Source organism: Cavia porcellus, unplaced genomic scaffold, assembly GCF_034190915.1.
Source record: "Cavia porcellus strain 051 isolate PalLab524CR breed Dunkin Hartley unplaced genomic scaffold, mCavPor4.1 scaffold_5, whole genome shotgun sequence".
NCBI classification, from domain to species: domain Eukaryota; kingdom Metazoa; phylum Chordata; class Mammalia; order Rodentia; family Caviidae; genus Cavia; species Cavia porcellus.
Genome location: NW_026947488.1, coordinates 17,265,425 through 17,288,697, shown reverse-complemented (window position 1 = coordinate 17,288,697; position 23,273 = coordinate 17,265,425). Strand labels below are relative to the sequence as shown.

The following is a 23,273-nucleotide window of genomic DNA, read 5'->3' as shown; positions in this document are numbered from 1 at the left end:
AAGAACCCTATTTAAGGTAGACACACATTGTAATTTATAGTTGTGGTAAAATACACATCACACAAAATTTGCCATCTTAGACACGTTTCAGTGTATAGTTTAGTAGTGTTAATTTCATTCACAGTGTTGTACCATGTATCTCCAGAACTTTTACATCTTGAAAAGCTGAAATTCTGCACCCATGGGCAAGAGCTTCTCCTTCCCCTGCCCTAAGCCTCTGCTGGTTACCATTCTTCCCCAGGGAACTGTACTGCTCTAGATTGCTCAAGCAAGTGGAACCATACCGAATGGATCCATTCTGATTGGAGTTTCCAAGGTTCTTCCATTCTTGTGACATGTGTCAAAATTCTCTATTTTATTTGTGAACCCAAGGCCTCACACTTGTTAGGCAGGTGCCCTGTCACTGAGGTGCATCCCCAGACCTTTTTCATTTATTTTGAGGGAAGGTTTTGTTAAATTGTCTGAGCAGGCCTCAAATTTGAAATCCTCCTGCCTCAGCCACCAAATATGTGAAATTACAAGTGTGCATCCCCATGCCTGGGTTCTCTTTCTTTTTAAAGCTGAATAGTAGCCTGCTATGTGAATGGCACCAATCATTCCCTGAATCATCCCTGAAGCCCCAAGGGGACAGGAATGGGCTGTAAGAGCGGAGAAAGCCCTGGGAGCAGATTCTTTGGCATCTCTAAACAGGCAGCAAGTAAAGACTGTGGCAGACAGAGAGACCCACAAAGGAGCGGCCCAGGTTTGATGATTCCCTGTGGCCTGACCAGGCCCTGCCGGCTCAGGAAGGCCAAGTATGCAGTCACCAGACACTGACCATGTAGAAGCTCTGCCAGCCCCCGCAGGTCCCTGCAAAAGGCCAAGCTGCACCTGCTGGCAATCATCACAGAGCCGGACCTGCCAGCGCAGCCAGGCCCAGCCAGGACAAGCAGAACAGCCAGCCTTTGTCTGCCCTTCCGCCCTGCCTGATCATCCTGGCCACCAGCTCTCAAAGCCACTATAATAACAACCATTCATGTCTGCAGTGTCCTGTACGGTTCGCCGAGCACGGTTCATCAAACATGCTCCAGCCGGGGCCTCACGGGACCCTCACAATGGGCTGCAGTGCGGAGAGGAGGAGGGGAAGAGGGAGACTGGCTAGGTGACCACTTAGGAAGTGAGGAGACGGGGCAGGGCTGGAGCCCTGGAGGTGTCCGCCTTCCCTTTCTCCGGCTGGAAGCACCCAGGTAGCCCGTGTGACTGGAGCAGAGTGAGAAGAATTAGAAAAGCTGGCATTGTGGGCATGAGGAGGACCCAGGGGAGTCTTGAAGGCCGCAAAAAGGAGGCTGGCCTGCCTCCCTCTCTTCTGCCTCCCTTTTCTTTCCTTTTTTTTGGAGACTACATCTTTGTGTTGCCCAGGTTGACCTCGAGCTTGCAGTTCTCCTGCCTCTCAAGCAGCTGGGATTACAGGGACGCAGCATCACACCTGGCTTTTTGTGTCTTAAATCTTCTGTAGTAGAGCAATGCATGCTGGGAAAATGTTTGCACTAAGTGCAGTGGGAAAAGCTGCCCCGACCGCCCAGGCCGCCCCATTGCACCGGCTCTCAGCCCTGTTCCCTTCCCTGGCTGCCGAGAGCAGACGTGGAGAAGGTGGTGAGCGCTAAGACATCTTTGGAACCTGGTAGCAGTGAGAGGGTGGGAAGCAGAAGCAAAGCCAGGAGAGGGAAGAGCAGGTATGAGAAGGGAAAAACCCTGGGGTGCTTGGGTGACCTTTAGTGCTTTAATATGGTGCTTGCAGGAATTGGCTGCCATGACAGGAGGGTGGCAGTGGGTGGGGCCTACCTCTCACATTTGAACTTTCTTAACAACAACAACAACAACAACAAAAAAGGTTTTTTAAGGGCTGCACGGCAATTTCCCATTGTGCCCTGGTGCATGCTAAGCAGTGACCTAGCACTGGCCATTTAGGTTCTTTCCAGTCTTCCCTATTGTAAACAATGCTGTGATAAACGTCTTTACCCACACATCTTGGTACACATGTATTTTTCCATCCAATACTGGCTGCACAGGCTCATATGAGTGCTGCCTTGGAGGGGCTGAGTTGGCTCTGTTTGCAAACCAGCCCCAGGGCTTCTGGGGTGACCCTTTGCTGAGTTTCTCATGAAGGGGCCTGAGACAGGGAGATGCTTAGATAAGGGGTGAAGGAGAGATAAAGAGCCCTGACCATGCGCTCTGGCCTGCCCAGGCCAGATAGTGGGCAGGGGAGAGAGGAGCCCCAGTTGCCACCCGTCCCCTCCCCTGGTCCTGTGGCTGCATGCTCACCTGTCCAACCAGTCTGGCACACCAGCTCTTGGTGTCTTCCAAAGAGGCAACAGCAGGACTTCAAATCGAGCATGGGTCTCAGTTCACAGGATCACAGCTCTGCCCCTGAAGAACTGACTGACTTTGGGCTCCTTCCCAAGTCCCTCTGTGCCTCAGTATCCTCATCTATGAAAAGGGGAAGAGACCTAATAGGGGTATTGTGAAGGACAAATGCAATGAACAAGTTCCTGCCTGATTCTGTTGTCCATGTTCCAAAAAAAAAAAAAAAATGCTGCTTTATATTTTGTTGTCACCTTGAGTCTCCATCTTCTAAAAAATTACTAGTTTTATTGAGATGAAACCCATATGCCATACAAATCCAAGACAGTGTCAACTCAGTATATATTTGTCTTGCCCTGAAGAAATTCTATACCCATTAGTGGGCCTCACCTAGCCCACTGCAGGACCCTTGCAGCCCCCAGAGACTCCTGACTTTCTTTCTCTATGACGTTGCCTGTTTTGAGCACTCCTGTGAATGGAACCATGCAGTATGTACCCTTTTGTGACTGGCTTCTTTCACTCAGCATACTGACCAGGTGCTTCTTTCCTTTATCACCGAGTAATATTCCCTTGTATGGACAGGACACATTTAATACATCCATTCATCAGTAGAGGAACATTTGGGTTGTTTCCATTTTTGCTTTTATGAATAATACTGCTTCGAAAACTTGAGCTAGACATATCATTTCTCTTGGGTATAAACCTAAGAGTCAAACTGCCAGGTCCTAGGGCAGCTTCATTTCAACCATCTGAGGGGCTTCCAGGCTTTTTTCAAAGCAGCTCATCATTTTACGTTCTAACCAGCTACGTATGAGAATTGTGATTTCTCCATGTCCCCAACCACACTTGCTGTTGTCCAGCTTTTCAATTGTCCCCCCTCGCAAGGCTGTGCAGAAGTTTCTGCTTTCGTTTATGAATTTACTAATTTGCAGTGCTGTGGATGGAACCAAGCCCCTCACGCACGTTAGGCAAATGCTGTTCCATGGAGGTTCACACTCTAGGCCTTCATCACGGTGTTGGTTTGAAAAGGTAATTTCCATCTTCTCCAGAGGGATTCCGTCCATGTTCAGGGGCGTACAGACCCTGGGATGCCCATTCACAGTGTGACAACGCTGACCTGTCCCAAGGAAAGATATCTTGAATGGATAACAGGTGTCCATCGCTGTGACAGCACAGTCCTTAAAGTGGTTTCTTCATAATGGTTGACAGTGTCTCTGTTTGGGGGCCCTGGGGAACCCCTAATCTTCTACCAGCTCCCCTCACCATAAAGATTGACAGTCACATGGAAAATGCTCCCGAAATACAAGGAAGGGCAGGCTGAGAAGGTCCTCAGTTTAGTTGTTCTAGCTTTAAAACTTGTCAACGCAGCCACCTGTGTTTTGAGCACTGAACTGAGTGCCACAGTCGGGCTGGCTAATGGGCAAAGGCAGGAAAAGAGCCAGGAAACCTGGATCAGCTTCTTGTGGGGGCGCTGCTGGGTTCTGGGTGGGGAACAAATCCTCCAGTCTCCCTTACTTCCTTCCCCCAAATTCCTCCTATCTTTCTATTGCCTTTGCACCATAAACCCAAGGGAAAGGAGAAACAATTCCGGACCTGAGAATAAAGAGGGGGAGCCTCCTTGAGCCAGCCCCTCTCAAGGCTATTATGTTGTGGTGATTGGTAAGTAGAGGCCAATATTACAGCCCTTACTGTGTGCCTTGTTCATCAGTTAGGTATCATGACTGCTTCCATTTTACAGGTGAGAAAACTGAGGCAGGACAAGGAGGTGCCCATTTGCTTCCCCATGACCCATATGCATGCGGAGCTGCACACAAGTGTATGCTCAGATCCACATCTGTACCCATGGGCAATGCGGGCCACACAGCTGCCACCAACACACATGCACACTCACACACACGACCAATCACACCCAGTATGTGCACAGGGATGCACAGTGTGTGCACAGGCCTGTGTGCACACGGGCTGCATGCTACTGGACACGTCTCAGCGTAGGAGAGAGGGTGCCAAGAAGGGGCCAAAGTCCTACTTTGGCCTCCTCCCTGCACCCTTAAAACATTGCTGGCAGGTGTGTGCAGGACTGGGTGGGTGGGGCGCAGACAAGTGGCTCCAGGTGCCAAGGGCAGGGATGGCCTTGTACTTGAAACTCACCCACAAACTTCCAGGTGAGGCAACTTTCGCCTCACCTGCCTGCGTGGCAGAACCCCACTAGTGGGCATGGGCCAGATCCCCGGAGTCCTCAGGGGATCCTCCACTGGGGGGCAGCATGGCGCTGTGGCAAAGCCCTTTGCTCCTCCAGTGGGCTTTATGGGTTAGATGCCTGCATGATAAGCTGTTTTGGGCAAAAGGGCTGTGAGGATGTGAGGAGGGACAGACAGTGGGGGAAAAGAACTTTGGGATCCAGAGTCCAACGGTGCTGGCCCTGTGTCTCACTCCATGAGTGCTGAACAAGTCATTTAACCCTCAAAGCTAAAGTTTTCTCATTTGTAAACTTTGCACAAATCTTTCTTTTGTCCACTAGACAAGTGTCTGTGGAAGGCCTACTGTGCACCAGGAAGGATGCTGGCACTGGGACACTGCAGCGAACAGCACAGCCGTGGCTCTTGCCTGCGTGGAGGCACAAAGTGAAGCTGTCTGCACATAGTACATGTTCAGTCAGTGCTGCTTCTGGAATTCGTTTTCCTCCACTGTAAAGGTGCGTGATGCAAGCGTACAGAAAGTTTGGGGAATGAGGTGGAAGGAAAGGTGGTGGTGGAGGGAGACAGGATTACACAACCCCTAGTAATGACTAGCTTCATTTTTGCCAATTCCATAAACTCTGGCAGGGGCTGGCCCATTGCAAGATGCGCAGTAAAAACATTTAAATGAATGAATACATTATTCAGTGGAAAAACTTTAATTACACTGTAACAAATTTACTTGACTAAGGCAACATAAGTAGCATGATTATCCCTCTCATCCTTCTGCATATAGAAGTTATTTTCCTGCCCTTTGGAAACAATATTTCCATTTAATAGTTAAAGAAACTCAGCCTCAGAGAACTCAAGGCACTTGCCTAAGATCATACAGTAAGTGTAAAGAATCAAATCCAGAAGTCAGAGCTCTTTGCCTGCAAGGTTACAGGACAGTTTGGGACAGGCTGAAGTAGAACTCAGGGCCAGATGATCCCGCAGCTTTTCTATCCACTGGAACTAAGGCAGTCTTGTGGGCCAGGATAGCTGACATCCCCTCCCCCAACAGCCAGCACCAGGGCAGGACACAGGACCCCTACCAAGCTCTCACCGGAGGGGTGGGGTGGGGGCTGCTTTTGAGCCCAGAAGCCAATTACAGGAGCCCTGTTTTAATGAGAAGGCTGAGGCCAGCTGGAAAGATTTGCGATTGTTGGGACCCTCTAGTGGACATGAAGAGCAAACATCTGGCTCCCTCGAGGAGCTGGGGAGCCAGAGTCATGGAAGTTACAACAGCTGTGGCAGCTGAGGCCAATAATTACAATAATAACAGCTGCTGCATCAAGAGTACAGACCACGTGCAGGTATTCTTGACACCTGATGTAATTTACACCTGCGACAACTCACCACATGATCACCACATTACATGAATAATCTGAGGTGGGAAATGACTTCCAAGGTCGCATAGCTGGTGGATGGCAGGGCCAGGAATCCTTCCCGTGGAGCTCAGGCAAAGACCAGGAGCCAGGAGGGCTCCCTGGGGTGGAAGTCAGGCTTAGACACGAAGGTGGGGTTACTGAGAGATCCGAAATGACTTCTTAGCTGCTGTCTTCTTCCAAGGCTTTGGAGGGACTCTGCAGTCACACAGTCACACATGCTTTACAAAATTTGCAAAATTAAAACATCAGCTTGTTCTGCTCCTGATAGATGAGTAATATTCTCATATAGTCAATGACAGTACATTTGGTATTTAATAAATGGAGTGAAGATATGGAGGAATGAACTAGTGAATGAGGAAAGGCAGGATTTTAAAGTGGTTCTCACATGGTCCAGGGATCTATTTCCTCCACAGATAGCCTGAAATTAGGATCGAGTGGTTTTGAATTCCTGGGTAAGAACTCTGGATTTACTCCGTAGGCAATGGACATCTTAGAGCAAAAGAGGCATCTGAGTGTAGCTGTCAGGTCAGAGTCCAATGTGAGAAGAAGTGGGGTCTTACAGCTGGAGCCAGACTGGTTCAGATAAAACTCCCTTCACCCAGTACAAAGGGCTGGCGACATGATTACAATGGTGCCCTTCACTGGGGTGCCCTTTGGAGAGGAAGCGCATCTCCAGAGGACCCTCCTGGGTATCCACAAGGCTCCTTGGGAAGGAGCGGAAGTCCGTGCCTTGGTGTGGTTGAGTAAAGATTTGGTCAATACTGCAGGATGCAAGGGAAAGGCCCGAGCATGGGGGGCCAGATGGGTGTGAGGTCCCCAGCGCAGCCTCACATCTGTAAAGTGAGGTGGCCATTCCACAGAAGAGGAAAGCGAGCTCTAGAAGTTGACAGGTCAGTGGTGGAGCCACAGACACCCAGCCACACCAGCGGCTTCCTGTGCTGAACCCCACTTCCCTCGTCTTCCTGAAAGCAGGATTTCCAGCTACCTAGTAGGTAGCACTTGTTCGGTGCACACCCTCCATGCAGCATCTTTGGGTCCTATCACCTAATTAGTCCTCTGCTGACCCTGCGAGAGGGAGGGATGGTTATTTCCACCTTACAAAGGAAATAGTGACTCTTACCAAGACAGGAGGTTGCTCACCCAAGGTCTCACAACAGCACATGGTAGAGGTGGGGTAAGACCCAGACCCCAGAGAAGGCCCCCTGCTTCCTGGCTACCCAGCGAGCTTCCTTTCCTGGTCCAAGTTGGGGAAGAAAAGCTCAGTTTGGCCAGCAGGGGGCGGAATGCCCTAGAATTTAAGCGCCGGCACTTGTGAAATGCCTGACCCGGAGTCTCCACTTACTCCTGGGCTGCGTGGAGGGGGAGAGCGCAGAAGGGGTGCGGAGAGACATAAAGCAGCATGAGGTGAGCCGACGGGCCACAGAAACCGCGAGGCAGGGGCTTTGTAACATGGCAAGGAGCTCAGGGCTGTGCCTCACCAGGGACACGTGGGTCACGGGCAGGGCTGCTCAGCCACCCAGCGAAGCTGCAGGGCGGAGGCGTGGAGAGAAGGCCTCGCCCCCGGTGGGTGAACACGCAGCTTGTTTTCGTACCTAAGGAAGGCGACCTGGGAAACCTAGTTTACAATGCATGCACACAAAAGTCAGGCAGAGCACGTTCACCCGTGGTCTAGTTCCAGACCTGCGCTACCTTTTATGGTGCACTGGGAACTGTGGATGGTCCCGAGCTCTAAGCTTTGTTGTCGTGAACTGTGTACCGGATTCTGTTACTGTATAGCATACACTGCACATAGATGCTATAGGATATGATATACACAGTGTAGTGTATACGCACACATATTATATATGTATATGTTTGCACTATGGACAGAATCCAGGACCTCAGGTATATTAGGCAAGCACTTCACTACTGAGCTACACCCCATTTTACACCGTGTGTGTGTGTGTGTGTGTGTGTGACACTGGAATTTAACCTAGAGCTTGCACACGCTAAGCAAGCACTCTATCACTGAGTTACATTCTTGGGCCTTTTTATTTTATTTTAGACAGGCCTGATAAATTGCCCAGGCTGGCCTCGAACTTGCGATCCTCCTGCCTCAGCCTCCTGAGTAGCTACGATTTTCACATGTGCCATTGCACCCAGCTGTTAACTATATTGACAGACGGTGGTGACAATTGTACAACAACTAGAATGGGCTCAGTGCCACCAGGCTGTGCCTTTAAAAGTGGTTGAGGAAGTAAACTATGTCATGTATTTTAGCACGATTAGCAATAAAGCAGGGTGATGTGTGTATTGAACAAAAATAAGGAAATAGTCAAGAGTGTTGGGTTAATAAAAACCAAGAGGAGATTGGGCTGGGAATAGAGCTCGTGGGTGGTATGTGTGCCTAGCACATGAGGGGCCCTGGGCTCCATTCCCACCTGAGAATGCCTGCTTCCATGTGTCTAGGTTCATCAAGGTGTCATATGCCAGATGAGGAAATGGCACAGATGTATCATTTCAGATCTGATCACACACTAAAATGACTTCCGACAGGGTGGACTGGGTCCATCTCCCAGTCTTCTCCCTCACCTATGTCCGTATTCCGGGGTGGCTGGTGAGAGGGAGGCTTGCGGGAGGGGGAGTTGTGGGATCAGATGGGATCCGTGTGAAGTGTAAGGATGAGAGGCAGGTAAGGGGACAGGCTGGATTCGGTCCTCAACGGCCTTGTTGGGGGGTAGCACCAAGATGCTGGAGTTGGCATGGAGTCCTTAGGGCTGAGGAGGGAGTGGCAAGGGACCTCAGGAAGGGAAGTGCACCTCCAAGCTCGAAGGGCTTGTGGGGACGGCCATCTCCGTGTTCCTGCAACATAGAAGGCAGCTTAGATGTCCACTAGGTCCAGAGACCTCAAAGGCAGCCAGGCTGGTGGCAGCACATGTGAGACCCTTGCCCTGTCTCCCCATCCTCTCAGGACCCCAGGCCTCCTGTGAGGGAGGGGAGGAGGAGCCATGCACAGTCTGCCCCAGGCAGCTCAAGCTGGGGACTGCAGGGTTGCACTCAGCCAGATTGGGGGGCTTGACTGGCAGCTTGTCTAGACATTCTGATTTCTAAATTAAGATTCTGTTTATGACACAGTATGACCATAGAATTATCTGTTATCTAAGTTTGCTGGGACAGGCTGAGCCTATCACTGAGAAATCAGGTCCTGATGCAGGAGGCACCTCTGCCTCTCTCTTTATTGGTCCTTGGTGCTCTTGATGAAAAAATTTAGTCAAGAAGCAGAGGTAGAGTTTACTATAAAGCAGATTTTGAGTTATGCCTTCAAGCAAGAAGACAGTACCAGGAGAGCATCAGTCCTGAGTGTCCTGAGTATGAGTTTGGATACTTTTTTTTCTTTGATACAGGATCTCCTTATGGGGTTCAGGCTGGTCTCGAACTCACTATGTGGCCCAGGCTGGCCTTGAGCTCATGATGATCTTCCTGCCTCAGCCTCCCAAGTGCTGAGATTACAGGTGTGTGCTACCATGCCGGGTGAGTTTGGATATGTTTTTAGACACACAAGTTACTCCTGGGTTCAGGGAGCCAGGGTAATTATAATGCTTGTCAATATCTTAGTTCAAAGCTACTTTTGGAATTGCAAAATGTCTTCTTGTCCTCTTTGGATGGTTTGTATTTCCTCAGGGGGTTTAATCACATAAGAAACTTGTGGAAGAAATTTATGAAAGATAAATTCTAAGTTTAAATCAGGTCCCAGCTCATGGCAGGAGGGTCTTTAAAAGAGGTGTTTGTTTCCTGATCCCAATGGGTGTGGGCTAGAGTGGCCAGGAATGCTGTGTGCTTTGCTGTGTATTTGAACAGCCAGGTGGCCAGGTTATCAGAAGGACTGCGCACAGTGTGTAACCTTAACTCACTGTGCTCTGTGGGATCGCTTTAAATCTGAGTCCTAACAAATGATTATAAATGCACCACACATTGAAGTCTCTGCTCCTTAACTGGCAAAAGCTGTTATTTTGGGGTCCCTTAGGCTCACCAGTATCTAACTATCTGCCTAGCAGCCCTACTCTGTGGGGAGGGAGGAGGAAGAGAGGGAGAGAAGAAGAAAAATGGGCAGACAGACAGACAGACCTGGGCTCAGAACTAATACAAGATTGTTTCTACCACATTCTGTTAACCAAAGAGAGTCCCCAAAGCACCCCGATTTGAGGAAAGGGCTAAACAAAGTTACGTTGCAGTATGAAAGCCAGGAGAACTGAGCTCCCTATGATGCTCTGTCTGCAAAGAAGGCCTTGCTTGGCCAGCATACAAGCTGGAAGCATAGAACTGTTTTGTGTCCAGCAGGAGAGGAAATGGCGCAGCGAGCTTGCCAATCTCTCTGTGTACTTTCTCCAAGATCCTCCTGATGTCCATGCCAGTGTGGCCCACTGGCTTGGCCAGCAGCAGAGCCCACAGGTGCAAGGGCCTCAGGAGAGAAGTCTCCATTCCTTTCATGTTTACTCATCTATAAAATGGGGACAATGACCATGGTTTCTCCATTGCTGCAGTAGTAATGAAAATACTCTATCAATTAACGAATGTCTCAGGCTTTGCAGAGAAGTGGCTGCTTGCTTCAAAGTTAAGTAGCTGGCAGAGGTGGGAATTCAGGCTACACGCACTGGGGAGGCTGTAGCTTGTGTTAGAGGAGGGTGGAAGTCAGAGAGTCTGCAGGGCGAGGCCGGAGGCCAAGGCTTGGCAGACGATGGATGGAGTCAGGCTGGATGCAGAGAGGGCCTGGCGTGGTGGGACAGGACATGGGCAAGCAAAGCTGTGCAGACTGGCAGGCCCGAGGCGATGGCAGGGACCCACAAGGCCGAGCAGACATTCCCAAGGGCTCAGTGTCAGCTACATTGGGAGCTGACAAACACTTGCATGCTTGTTCGTTGGCAGGGTGAGTTTGAATAAGGGGGGGAAAAAGAACAAGAGATTGAAAACAGATTATCAGGCAGAAAAGTATTCGGGGCGAGAGCTGACTGTGTCTGCAGCCCCTGGCTCCCCTCCCATCCATTCCCCAGCCCTGATACAAGGCCCTGTGGAGGAAAGTGCCCCTCCCTGGTCATTCAGGCTCCCTTCCTGCCTGGGTGCCTGGCTCTGCTTAAGATTTAAATCATACCCGGAGCCTGACCACACACTCTGCACCGTGCTAAAGGCTTCTCACGCACTATGGCTTCTCCTCCATTCTGTTATCGTCTCCATTCCCAGATGCATAATTGGGGGCCAGAGAGATGAACTGATTGTCCCACACAGTTCAGCCACCCAAGTTTGAGTACACTGAATTCTGTTGTCTTATCTTGAGCAGACCTAGAGAGGTATAGGATGACAAAGATGAAGATTCCTGGGGTGTAAGGTTAGAGTACAGGGCAGAGTGATACAGTGCTTACTTGTCTGTCTCTGAGTCAGATTTGGGGGTTTTTGTTATAATGACTATACCCTGGCTTTTCCTGATGGATCATGGCCAACAAAGTTATGTCTCTAGAAATGTTGAGACCTACCCAAGAGTGGTAGGGCTTGTCTGTGATCTCAGCACTCTGGGAGACTGAAGCAGGAGGATTGCAAGTTTGAGGCCAACTAAAGGATTGCAGAAACTTAGTGAGAACCTGTGTCAAAAAAGCTAAAATTGGGGGGCTGGGAATGTAGTTCAGTGTGAAGGACCAGTATTCAATGCCTAGTATTGAAACAATACTACAATAATACAATACTACAATACAACAATAACACACTTTCTCTTAGGAGCAGCATTTTTTAAAAACTAAATTTTGACAAAATACAAATGACATAAATTTACCTTCTTGCCAGGTATGGTGACACAGGCCTATAATCCCAGCACTTGGGAAGTTGAGGCAGAAGGATCTCCATGAGTTCGAGGTCAGCCTACATAGTGAGACCCTGCCTCACAAGAAAGAAGGAAAGAAAGAAAAAAGAAAGAAAGAAAGACAGAAAGAAAGAAAGAAAGAAATTTAACTTCTTAAATTTGCCTTGCTGTGCTGGGTTTCAAACCCAGGGCTTCAAGCATGCTAGACAGGCTCTTTACCACTGAACTTTGTCCCCAGCCTCATCATAACATTTCTTGAAGTGGACAGGTCAGTGGTGTTAAGCACATTCACATTAATGTGCTACTCTCGCCAGCGTCCAGTCACAGAGCTCTTTCCAAGTTACCATCTGGAAGCTCAGTATCTGTTAAACGCTACGCCCCGCCCCTCTGCCACAGAGCCTGGCAGTTCTGCTTGCATCTCTATGAATTGGCTACAGTGCTTAGACCCCGCATTTAAATGCATTGGCTCAGCATTGGTCTTTTTCTAATTGATTTCCCTTAGCATAATGTCCTCAAGGTCTGTCGCTGTTGGAGCATGAGTCAGAATATTCTTCCTTTTCCAAGTAAACAACCTTCCGTGGCATGGACCCACCGCAGTTGGCTTCTCCACTGCCAGCCAGAGGGTACCTGGTGTTGTGCACATTCTGGGTACTGGGATAGTGCTGCTGTGAGCATAGGTGTATACATCCTAGGGGCAGCTGTTTAAGCAAAGGGATCCTTTGGGAGGTGGAGAAGGGGCTTGCTGGGAAGCAGAGGCTGGGCTCTAGGCTGGCCACAGCTCGCCTTGTGGCTCTGGACAGGTTGCTTCTGGATGTGGGCTCAGCTTTCCTCCCCCACCTGCCTCCTCAGAGCAGCCCACGCACAGAGAGACTGAAGCGTGGCGCCATGAGGTGCTGTTATTCTTATTACTCTGTGGGGAGAGGGCAGCAGTTTCCCAAAGGCGTGAGTCACTCGTGGTGCAATTCCAGGCATCAGGAGGAGCTGTTCTGGGCAACAGAACCCGAATTCCACACAGAGCAGTGACCCTGAGTCTGAGCCTTGGGGAAGCCGCACCCTCTCCAGACCCTGGGCCACTGGCTGATATGGGGAAGGAGTCAGTCAATATCAGAATGCTTTGGGCCCTTAGGGTAGAGCTTCCAGGCCCACTGACTCAGAGGACCAGTAAGAGGCTCAGAGAGGGTGAAGAAGTTGCTTGGAGTCACAGCAAAGAGGGACTGGACTGGAATTCAGAACTTCAGACTCTCAGCCCCGGGCCTCCCTGCTTCTCACATGGTCGGTGCTCGGGAAGTGGGGATCAGAAGTGAGCAGTTTTGGGGCACAGAGGCCTGGAGACCTACAGGCCCAGGGGAGAGTGCAACTTCCTGATGCCTGTGTGACCTGGGGAAAAGAAAGCTTCGCCCAGAAGCATGCTGGGAGGTACAGGCATGCTGGGAGGGGATGAGCCAGATGGACTCTGAATGTGGACCCTGCACTTTGGTGACAGTCACAGCAGTGAGCACTTACAGAGCTTGTTCTGACTGGTACAAGATCTCCCTCCTGGGTGTGGTGACAGCGGCCTGTAATCCTAGCATCGGAGAACAAGGCAGGAAGATTATAAACCATTTGGCAAGACTCTGTCTCTAAATAAATAAGAGCTAGAGGTGTAGCCCATTGTGAAGGCCCTGAGTTCCATTCCCAGCACCATAAAAACAAACAAACAACAATTATTCTACCTAATATTTGGTAGTTGATTAAGTGTCTAATTCAGGTAAATAACTTAGTGCATTATCAGTAAATATGAACCTAAAGACACACAGCTATTTAAAAAAGGTAAATATGAACCTAAAAGTTCTGACAAGTACCCTGTGCAATGTGAGCAATATTAACCCTACATTAGAGATTGGGAATCTGAGGTTTACAAAAGGGTCTAAAATTTAAGGGTCTGTGTTTGAATCCTGTTCTGATTGATCACCCACTATGTGCCAGGCCCTGTGTCCAGTAGATACATTCTCCCCCTGGATGTATCAGCAGTCTCGCAGGATGGTATTATTGTATTGTCATCGTCACTGTCATTATTCCCATTGGGAAAGAAGAAAACCAATGCTCAGAAAGGTGTCAGACTTTCAATAGGCAGGGTCAAGATGCAGGACTCAGTGAAGCAATGAGTGAGCCTATTCTGGATTTTGTGGGTCTACAGACCCCAGAGAGCTCTGAAGGATTCTCTAATAGAGAGCAAGGAAGGATTCGAGATATGGACTGGCCTAGAAGGCCTGGGACAACCCCACACTGAGACACAACCGCAGAAAAATGAATGGGGTGGGTGGGTGTGGTGGGATCAGGGAAAAACCCAAGTTGGTCAACATGAGTTTCCTGCCCACTCACAGTAAGGACCAGCTCGCAGTAGCTTACCTCTCCTGCCATCTGAATCACTGGGATTTGTGTCTGCGCTGTGTAATCGTAAGATTCCGCCATCCTGAGAGTCAGCAGGGCTCTCACTTTGAGGCGGGCTGTGTACGGACAGACACAGGAGCCCCTGGGCCTGGGGTCCCAGCCCTAAGGTCACTGTCCCTGTCTGGCTGATGTGAAGAAGGCCTCTCCCGCCGCCCTGGACATGTCCTCCCCCCACCCCATCCCTCATGTGTTTGTTTACCAGCTCCTTCCCCACTCGATTGTAAGTTTCAAAAAGGCAGAGGTTTCTTCCCTCCCATCCCTCCTCCCTCTCTTCCTCCCTCTCTCTCCCCTTCTTTGTTTCTTTTCTACCGTCCCCCTTGTCCCTCTTTCCTTCGCTTTTATTTATAAAAAATTCCAAACCTACAGGAAAGCACAGAAAACATAATAGTGCCATTTGCCATTCATCTATAACCTAAATGTGACAGCTGTTAACATTTTACTATATTTACTCCATTTTTTCCCAATGCCAGCACTTTCTAAAGTAAATCATATTCATCATGATGTTTTCTTATTTAAAAACCTCAAGCTAGGGAGTCTAATGTTTTACTCACTGCTTGGAACTTGGGAGGCCTTTGATAAATAGTTGTCGGTGAATAGGTCTCATTGAATCTCCATGGCAACCCTTTGCAGTAGGTTTAATTAGTGAATGAGCTTTACCAAAGAGGAAACTGAGGCACTGGAGGAGCCTACTGGGAGGCAAAGGAGAGGGACTGGAGCTCAAGGGGGCTCAGGCCCCCTGTCTCCCCAGTGCTCCTCAGATGCTCCCCTCTAGGGGATGCATCTGCATCCTCTCTGTCCACCTGTCCTGTTTAGGCTATGCCCAAAGAGGTGACCTTGGGGAGGAGTGGCTGGGGACTTCCAGGAGCAGGTCAGCCCTCTGGGGACCCAAGTGTTCCCACAGAGCCTGGGTCTTTCTGTGCTGACCTTGGTGAAGTCTGGTGGCTCCTTACCAGACGAGTGACCTTGGAGTTTGTTATGAATAGAGATTCCTTCTGGGGAATGTGATGGCTGATGGCGGGAGCCTGGGTCCCCAGACTAAACCTCTCGGAATGTGGAGAGGAATCTCCAGCCTCCTCCTTGGGGCCCAGCTCTCCCAGCCATTTGGGGAGCAGCAGTGGAAGGTGGTGTCAGGCAGCTCTTTTAGGCTACTAAGGAGGCGACCCGAGCCCTCCTTCCCTAGGCCGGGAGACAGCTCCTCTGGGTAAAGAACTGCAGGCTGCAGAGTTAAGGAAGTCTGGGCTCTGTCTCTTCCTCCCTGGCTGAGACGTTGGACAGGTACCCAACTCAGGGAAGCCTTAGTCTTCCCATCTATTAAATCAAAGCAACTCTGCAGCAGGGATGGAACCAGGCAACCCTCGCCAGGTGCCCAAGACACAGTTTTTTGCGTGTGTGCTGGAGTTTACCACTAAGCCACACCCCTAGCCCCCAGGCTCACACTTAGGAAGGCACTGGCTGTCCAGGATGCTGGCCCTGCACTTGCATGGGTCTGAAAGTGAGCGCTTTCTTACATTTGCACCTGGGCACCTTGCTGTCCTACCCTCATCCAGGTCCTGATGTCCAGAGTTATTACGGAAAGATCATAAGATGGTTTGTGTAAAGCACGTTAGTACAGTGCCAAGCACACACTTAATGCTCAGCTCACTGTAAAATGCCGCTGTTGCTCTTTTATTTATTTACTTGTTTACTTCAGTGTGGGGGACCAAACTCAGGGCTTCTCATATGCTAGGTAAGTGCTGGACCACACTGTCAGACTCCGCCACACAGCACACCCCAGTCCCTATTCTGATTGGCAGTTTTTCTGCAGTAGGAGGGGCCCACTACCAGCCATAGTCCTGCTTGGATCTCTCTGGATGCTAATGGCCTCGATCTCCTCCTCCGCTTGGCATGTAGCATTCTTTTTGTTATTTGTACCCTTTTAACTAAAAAAGAATTTGATTCTTTTTTTATTTTTATTTTTTATTTCTTGTCGGAACCAGGGATCGAACTCATGACCGCACGCTTGCAAGGAAGGCGCTTATGCCGCTGAGCTAAATCCCCAGCCCCATGAATTCTATTCTTTACCACAACCTTCTGGGTTCTGCAGACCCTGTCTATGCTGATGGCCTGAGGACCGTAGCTGCCAGATCTAAGCTAAGCACTGACACCCTCTCATCCATCTAATCCTTACCGTGACCCTGTGAAATAGAAACTATGGTCGTATCAATTTTTTAATGGGGAAACTGAGGTACTGGGCAATAAAGCAGCTTGGCCAAGGTTGCACTATTATAAAGGGCTGGAAAAATTGAGGCAGGAGAACTGCAAGTTCAAGCCCGTCCAGGGCAACTTCGTGACTTAGTAAAACCCTGTTTCAAAATACAAATACAAAATGGGCTGAGGATATAGCTCAGCATAGAAGCCTTGGGTTCAGTCCTACACCACAAAATATGTGTATACAGGAAAGAGAGAGGGAAAAGAAAAGAAAGGGCCAGTGCGGGCAGTACAACCAAGTCCTCTAACCCTGAAATCCAAAAGATAGAGCCCAAGACACAGTTCCTACCACCTGTCACCAGCCTCTGCCCTCTGGGGTGCAGACAGATGGCTCCAGGCAGGGGCCGCAAGGCCCAACAGGGAAGACTGACCTCTCTGAGCTCGGTCAGGTCCCAGGCACCTGGGGACAAGAGGACAGGCCAGCTGCTTTCTGAGCATCTCTAGGCCACAGCACAGTATTTCCAAGTCCTCCCAGGCAGTGTAGCAATGCTAGTGAGCTCCTACTTAGCTGTGTCCCAGAGCACACGGAGCCCTGTGTAACAAGCCTGCTGCTGTTCAGGAACTCAACCACACCTTGCAGGGCCTCTCCTTCACCACTGCCCTTGTGTGACGAATGCAGACTGCAGGTGCTAAGGATGTGGCAGATCCAAGATCCGAACTCCGACTTGTGCACCTGCTAGGCTGGAGCAAAGACTGGGAGGCTGAGGGCCTTGGATACACACAGGTCAGTTGCCACCACCTTCCCCTGATGGCAGCCAGTGTGGCCAATACGAGGCCAACCCAAAGGGAGGTCATTGTAGGAGCGAGGGTTGGGAGAGCAGCCATGCACGCATCTGAGCCCCCAGAGGGACCACACGCATTGCTTTGGACGACAACGGAGCATGGGACAGGTAGGTTTAGATCTACAGGGAGACAGCTCATCATTGGTAGCCGTCTATTCACCCCTAGGGAGTCTTATTATTTGTACAAATTAAATTTTCCTTGCCTCCCATCTTCCTTTGTAATTCATTTTCCTTCCTGGTCCCCTGAGTGGCTCCTTGTCAGGTCACTTGCAGGCCCTGTTTGGGACTCTCTGCGGCTCCCACCCCACAGTATACTTTAAAAACCTTTGCCTGGCATTCAAGGCTGATTGCAGACACCTGCTGACCTTGCTGCCTGGCGCTCCCACCAGTCACACAGCTCAGTCCTGCACACCAGTATTTGCTGCCCTACAGACTGGCCATGGAGCTGGGTGGGAGCAGGGGGCTGGCCATGGCTCTTTGATGTCTTCAAGCAGATCTTCTTGTCTGGAGTATCTTTTGTCTCCTGAGATCCTTCTGCATCTTTGCAGATGGGACTGGAGGCTCCTAGGAACTGCCAGGCCTGAATGCCGCTGTGCTCTGTGATACTACCTGAGCCCTTTGGGAGAAGGAGGCTTTGAACTTAGATGTGGATTCAGTATCCACTCTGCCACTTGCCAGTTTGGTACTGGGGATCAAACTCACGACCTCACCCACTTGCCAGGCAGACGCTTATGCCGCTGAGCTAAATCCCCTGCCACTTGCTAGTTGGAAGCTCTCAGCGTCATTTGCGTCTCCCAGCACAGTGCTATAGGAACCTTTGCCAAGGATGGGGAAAGCCCTGGGCTCCAGGCTGCCGCAGTCACAGGCACCAGCGCCACCATGCTGACACATGGCCAGGTGCATGCTGGGTATGAGACAGAGCAGGGAAAGGCCCCCATGGCCCCTGTCCTCACACACAAATGCTGGACATGCAAGTGTTGCCCTGTCGGCTGCCACTGTGCCTGGAATTAAGCAGCATGATGCTGGCTCATCCTTTTTCTTACCTGTGAAGCCCCGGGGCAGGACCCAGATGAGCTGTTTGAGCTGTGGATGTCCAGCAAATGTCTGAGTTGACGGGATGTCTATAATCAAGACCAGGGTGCTCAGTGAGGTGGAAAGGAGGCAAGGAAATCATCGCTTTAAAAATGGTACTTTTAGGGGCTGGGGATTTAGCTCAGCAGCATAAGCACCTGCCTTGCAAGCAGGCGGTGGTGAGTTCGATCCCTGGTACCGGTAAAAAAAAAAAAAAAAAAAAAAAAAAAAAAAAATGGTACTTTTAAGAAGACTACAACTTCTGCAACCTCAAGTCACTCAAAATGATCCTCACTATCTTTTCCTAGGAGCAGTTTAGGCTCTTCTCCTTCTTGGTCTGTTACTCCCACAGTTCTGCAGGAACTCAGAAAGGCTACAAACCAGCTGAATTGAGAAAGTAAAGAACCTGACCCTAAGATAAGTAATAGGTTCAGAGAATTCAAACAATGTTTAAATTATCCATTAAAAACCCCCGGTGGGTTCATACCTGTAACATGGGCCAGCAGCAGCCTGGGGGTGGGTCACTCTTCAGGGGTTTTCACTCCTTTGAGAGAAGTATATATGTGCCTCAGTCCAGGAAATTGTGTGCTTCTCGCTTGAGGGCCCACACTTATTTTTCTGGGCACATACTTCTTAAACTTCTGCCTAATAAATAATTCCCATGGCTCTTACTGATACATCCTGAAAATTCTTTCTCCACAGGGAGCCTGACCCTGGAACCTGTTCTATGGGTAGGATGCATTAGGTCCCTTATTCCACTTTTAGGAACCTCTGTGGGCCTTACCCAGTGACCTTTAGTAAGTGACAAGGACTTTATTATGTCATCATCCCCTTGAGATGTGTACTATTATCATTGCCCCCATTTCACAGATTGGCAAAGTTAAGTAAACTGCCCAGAATTAGAGTCAGCAAGGGGGACAGCCAGCATTGGAGCCCAGGCCACCTGACGTTAGAGTCCCCTTTCTGCATGCGTCTCTGAGGTGATTCCGCTTTCCCGGAGAGCCCAGAAAGGGTCTGGTTCCAGTTGTGGCAGTTGCACTGATCACCTAGGGCTGGCCAGAAGGCCTGGCCAACTCCACTGCCCATGGGCTGCCCCTGCTTTTCTGGTTCCCAGGTGAACCGTGGATGTAAACAGGGGGCAGCAGCCCTGTGATGTGACGGCTCCTGCCCAGCTGGCACTTGGAGGCCTGGGGTGCCCCAGGGGATCCCAGCCCAGCAGCTGGGCCGACCTCAGGACCGGCGTTTCCGTAAACACTGCAGTGAGCCAGCCCCGCGTGGTCGTCCATGGGCCACTGGCCGAGAGGCCGAGGTTTGGCTGACCCCGTGTGGCTTCCTCTAACACGGCCACTTCCACCCCCTCTGCCTGGCTGGGCTTCCAGTAATGAAGAGTTTTCTCTGGGGCTGGGAAGCCGGGGCACTGGACACTTCCTGTCCACTCCCTTCCCTCTGCAGGGCCCTCCTTCCCCTCGGGGGGCTGCATTTCAGTGCCAAGTGTCTCCCCTCAGCCCAGAAGCATTGCAGCTTCCTGATGGGGCTCTGGGTATGCGGGTTAGACCTGAGCTCCGCCCAGGCTCTCACTGAGCCGACCAGGTCTCCATCTCTGCAGCCAGAAGGACAGCAGAGGGACTGGAAATGGTCACCCTTTTGGGGGCTTGCTGTGCCCTTCATCCTCACAGCACCCCGTCAAGGTGCGTGTCGTTTCCAAATGAGGAGACTGAGGCCCCAAGGAGTGAGGTAGCCTGACTAGGGTCACAAATAGTGGGAGGCAGAGCTGGGATTGGAAAGCCAGGTGGCAGACCCTCATATCCCTGGTCGTACCCACTGTGCTGTATCACCTCTTAAGAGATGGCCTGCGGTGTGGCTCAATGGCAGAGAGGCTTTGGGCTGGGTTCCCAAGACAGGGTGGGGTTGGGGGAAAGAACTTTTAATAACCTTCCAGTTCCTCCTGCCTGGCATTTTATTTTATTTTATTTTTTCAGTACCTGGGATTGAATACACAACCCCACACTTGCCAGGGAGACCCTCGTGCCACTGAGCTAAACCTCTGGCCCTGCCTGGCATTTTAAACGGTAAAATAGTGTAGGTTCATGGGGACAGAAGAGATTTGACATGTCCTGATTCTGCCGTTATTTCCCTGCTCTGTGACCTTGGGCCACTTACTTCACTTCTCTGAGCCTTAGTCTCCAAGTGGAATTATGAGAATTACAGGACTGGGCAGAGGGTACCCAGGAGCTGGTGCACCCATCAAGATTAGGATTTCTGCAGTGCCGCTCTTGCCCTGGCCCCTACAGCAAGTACTCTGCCGGGTGGGGAAGGGGTGGCAGCCACAGCTGAAACCTGTCCTCCAGGAGAAGCACTCTACCTTCAGGCCCTCGATGGACTGACGGGCCAGCGTCCAGGCCCTCCTGCCTCGGGCCCAGCTTTGTCCTCCACCCTCCAGAGCCGAGGAGGGAGAGGAGCGTGAGGATGTTTTGTGTGACCTTGAGTCACAGCCTGGGTGGGGGCGGTGGGACTCCTGGACGTGGCCCTCTGGAGTTGGCTCTGGCTGAGGGGCCCACACCCCTACTGCATCCTGAACCACCATCCTCAGGTCTGTTTTAAAGATGGGACTTTGATGTGAGCCTTTGCTCTGAGGAAAGGCTGTTCTGCTTGTCTGTGAGGGGCTGTTTGTCAGTGATGAGCAGGGGCTCCCTGATACCTCTGCACCGAGCCGATGGCTGGTCCTTGACTCAGCCCCTTCGCCTCACATTCTGCTGTCCCATGACAGAGGGCCCCCGGAAAGGCTCCTCACCAGGCTCCCCTCGCCACTGCCCCCCTGCAACACTCGTAGGGACTGGGAGCAATTAACTCCCTCCTCAGGCCTGACCAGATGTCCGCATGGGCCTTGGTTTTGATGACCACATGTGACTTGGGACTGGAAGAGCCCCAAGAGGCTGGAATAGCAGCTCGTGATGTCATGGCTGGAGTCTGGGGCTTGCACGGTGAGGAGGGTCGCCTGAGGTCCTGGGGAGTGGGAGGTGACCTGAGGCTCTGGTGCCTGGACCAGGGCTCTCTGACCTCTCCCAGGATTGCCCAAGGTCTTGTTCCTATGGCCATCCTAGTTGTACTGCACTCCCCGGCCTCTCCAGCTTCCTGCACGCCAGGCCTGCCGCCTCATGCTCCAGCCAGCTCAGCTCCTGCTCTGCAGCTCCCTGGGGCCTTCGACCTCCCTCTCCCCTCAGAGCTGCCTGGATGCACCCCCTCCTGCTTCAAGACTCACCTTCTCCAGGAAGCCACTAAAAGAGGCCCCCTCCACCTCCCAAGCCGCACTAGGTCCTCCTCTCTTATCCCTAAGAACCTGATGCTTTCCCTTTCCTGTAGCCTCTGCCTTCACTGTTCTGTGAGCTTGTTGTAAGCAGAGGCCTTTCATTTTTTTCTTAAATAGCAGGGCATGGTCCACTACATTCAGTGTTTGTTGGATGAATGCATGAATGGGTGGATATGAAGATGGACAGATGGACTGATAGGTGAACGAGTGGACAAATGGATGGGCAGTAGATGATGGACAAATGGATAGATGAATGGATAAATGGGTGGATGGACAGACTGATAGACAGACGGCAGATGGATTAGATGGACAGGGTATTATAACCCAAATACTGTGTACAGTCATCCAAGTATTATAACCCTCCTTTTAGTTTTCCTCACAATCCAAAAAGTTATATTTGTAATCCCATTGAGACTTTACTGGAATCCCAGCAAGTTAATTCCAATCTACCATCACCAATCCAACCCATGGCAAGAGTAAAGACACCAAGACATGCTCCAAGTTAAGAGCAGTCAAGGGGTCCTAAATCCAATCCTTGTGAGGACAAGCAGACAAAGGCCTTGATCTTAGGCCTCTCCCAGAATTTATTATCTTGTGAAAAAGGGTGGTGGCTCAGGGATGAGTGACAGTGAGGATGGCGGGAATTAAGTGAATAATTAAGTGAGCCCGCTGGCCAGGTGCAAGACTGGCATCTCTGTAAATTGCAGAGATAAAGACATGCAGAAGGATCAATTTACATAATCCAATTAGGAGAGCAGTAGAATTGTTTTGGGGGGGCTATTGTTTCTGTTTCTGATATGCAAACTCTTGTGTCCTGGGGAGTCATAGCCTCTTTATCTTGAGGCTCATACCCAGAACTATTCCCGGAACTATTGACTCTAACATCTCACCATTCATATCCTGGAGAACTCTATTCAAGGAAACAGGATTGTCTGTTGGCCCTAGAGATTACATACCAGCACCTCGGCTGGCCTTATTTGCAATGCTTAGAGCCAATTGAAGAAAGAAGGAAATACTCTAGCCAGCTTTTTATATATCAGTATAAGGAAATGAGTCTCCAAATAATCAAAGTCACAGTAATTGTTTTACATTCAAAGGGAGTCAATGGAGGTGTCTCCCACAACAGGGTACCTGCATGGTCCCAACTATGAAGGATAAAGGCTCAGAGCCTGGGGCTCCCGATAGAAGAGGGGCTCTCAGCTGAGGAGGAGATAACCTGTCGCCTGCCTCCTCTGATGAACATCCAGCCAAGAGTCATGCACTGTCCTGGTGCCTAAGCCTGCTTGTCAAATGGTTCCAGTTCAGTGGGGTCTCCCAAATGCTGGTGACTAGTCAGACATTAGTCTAGAGGGACTGCTTTGGCCTCTGGCATCCTGGGCTCTGTCATATGCCTCCTCTCTATACCTCTCTCTGATCACAAAAACAGAGACCCCTGGAACCAGAACTTAGATAATAAGGAGTTCACTTGTCTCCCATTTACAGATGAGGAAACTGAGGCCCAGCAAGGAGTCTGCCCAAGGTTGCAAGCAGTAGAGATGGAATTAGAGCTTGAGTCTCCAAATTCATTTATTCATTCATGAAACAGATATGAATCTAGCACCTAAGTGCCAGGCTCAGCCTTTTCCCTGGCATGCAAGGCCTGTAAATAGCCCTTGTGCCTGTTTCTAA

General features: G+C 50.4%; 1 protein-coding gene across 4 annotated transcripts in view; it reads left to right on the top strand.

The window, feature by feature from the left end:
• The window catches only part of Ccn5 (cellular communication network factor 5), a 46,191-nt gene that overhangs the window by 6,221 nt on the left and 16,697 nt on the right, over positions 1–23,273 (top strand). Inside the window, exons 2-3 of one of the 4 annotated variants that reach the window (XM_063248288.1) lie at positions 4,859–5,032; positions 9,328–9,435. Coding sequence is in view for 2 of the 4 variants with exons in the window: in XM_063248286.1 (XP_063104356.1) it covers positions 9,448–9,454 (7 nt within the window). In the remaining 2 variants the exon portion in view is untranslated. Of the gene's footprint in view, positions 1–4,858; positions 5,033–7,331; positions 7,349–9,327; positions 9,455–19,965; positions 19,987–23,273 lie in introns of those variants that run through there. The other 3 variants (XM_063248286.1, XM_063248287.1, XM_063248285.1) reach the window with 3 other exon arrangements.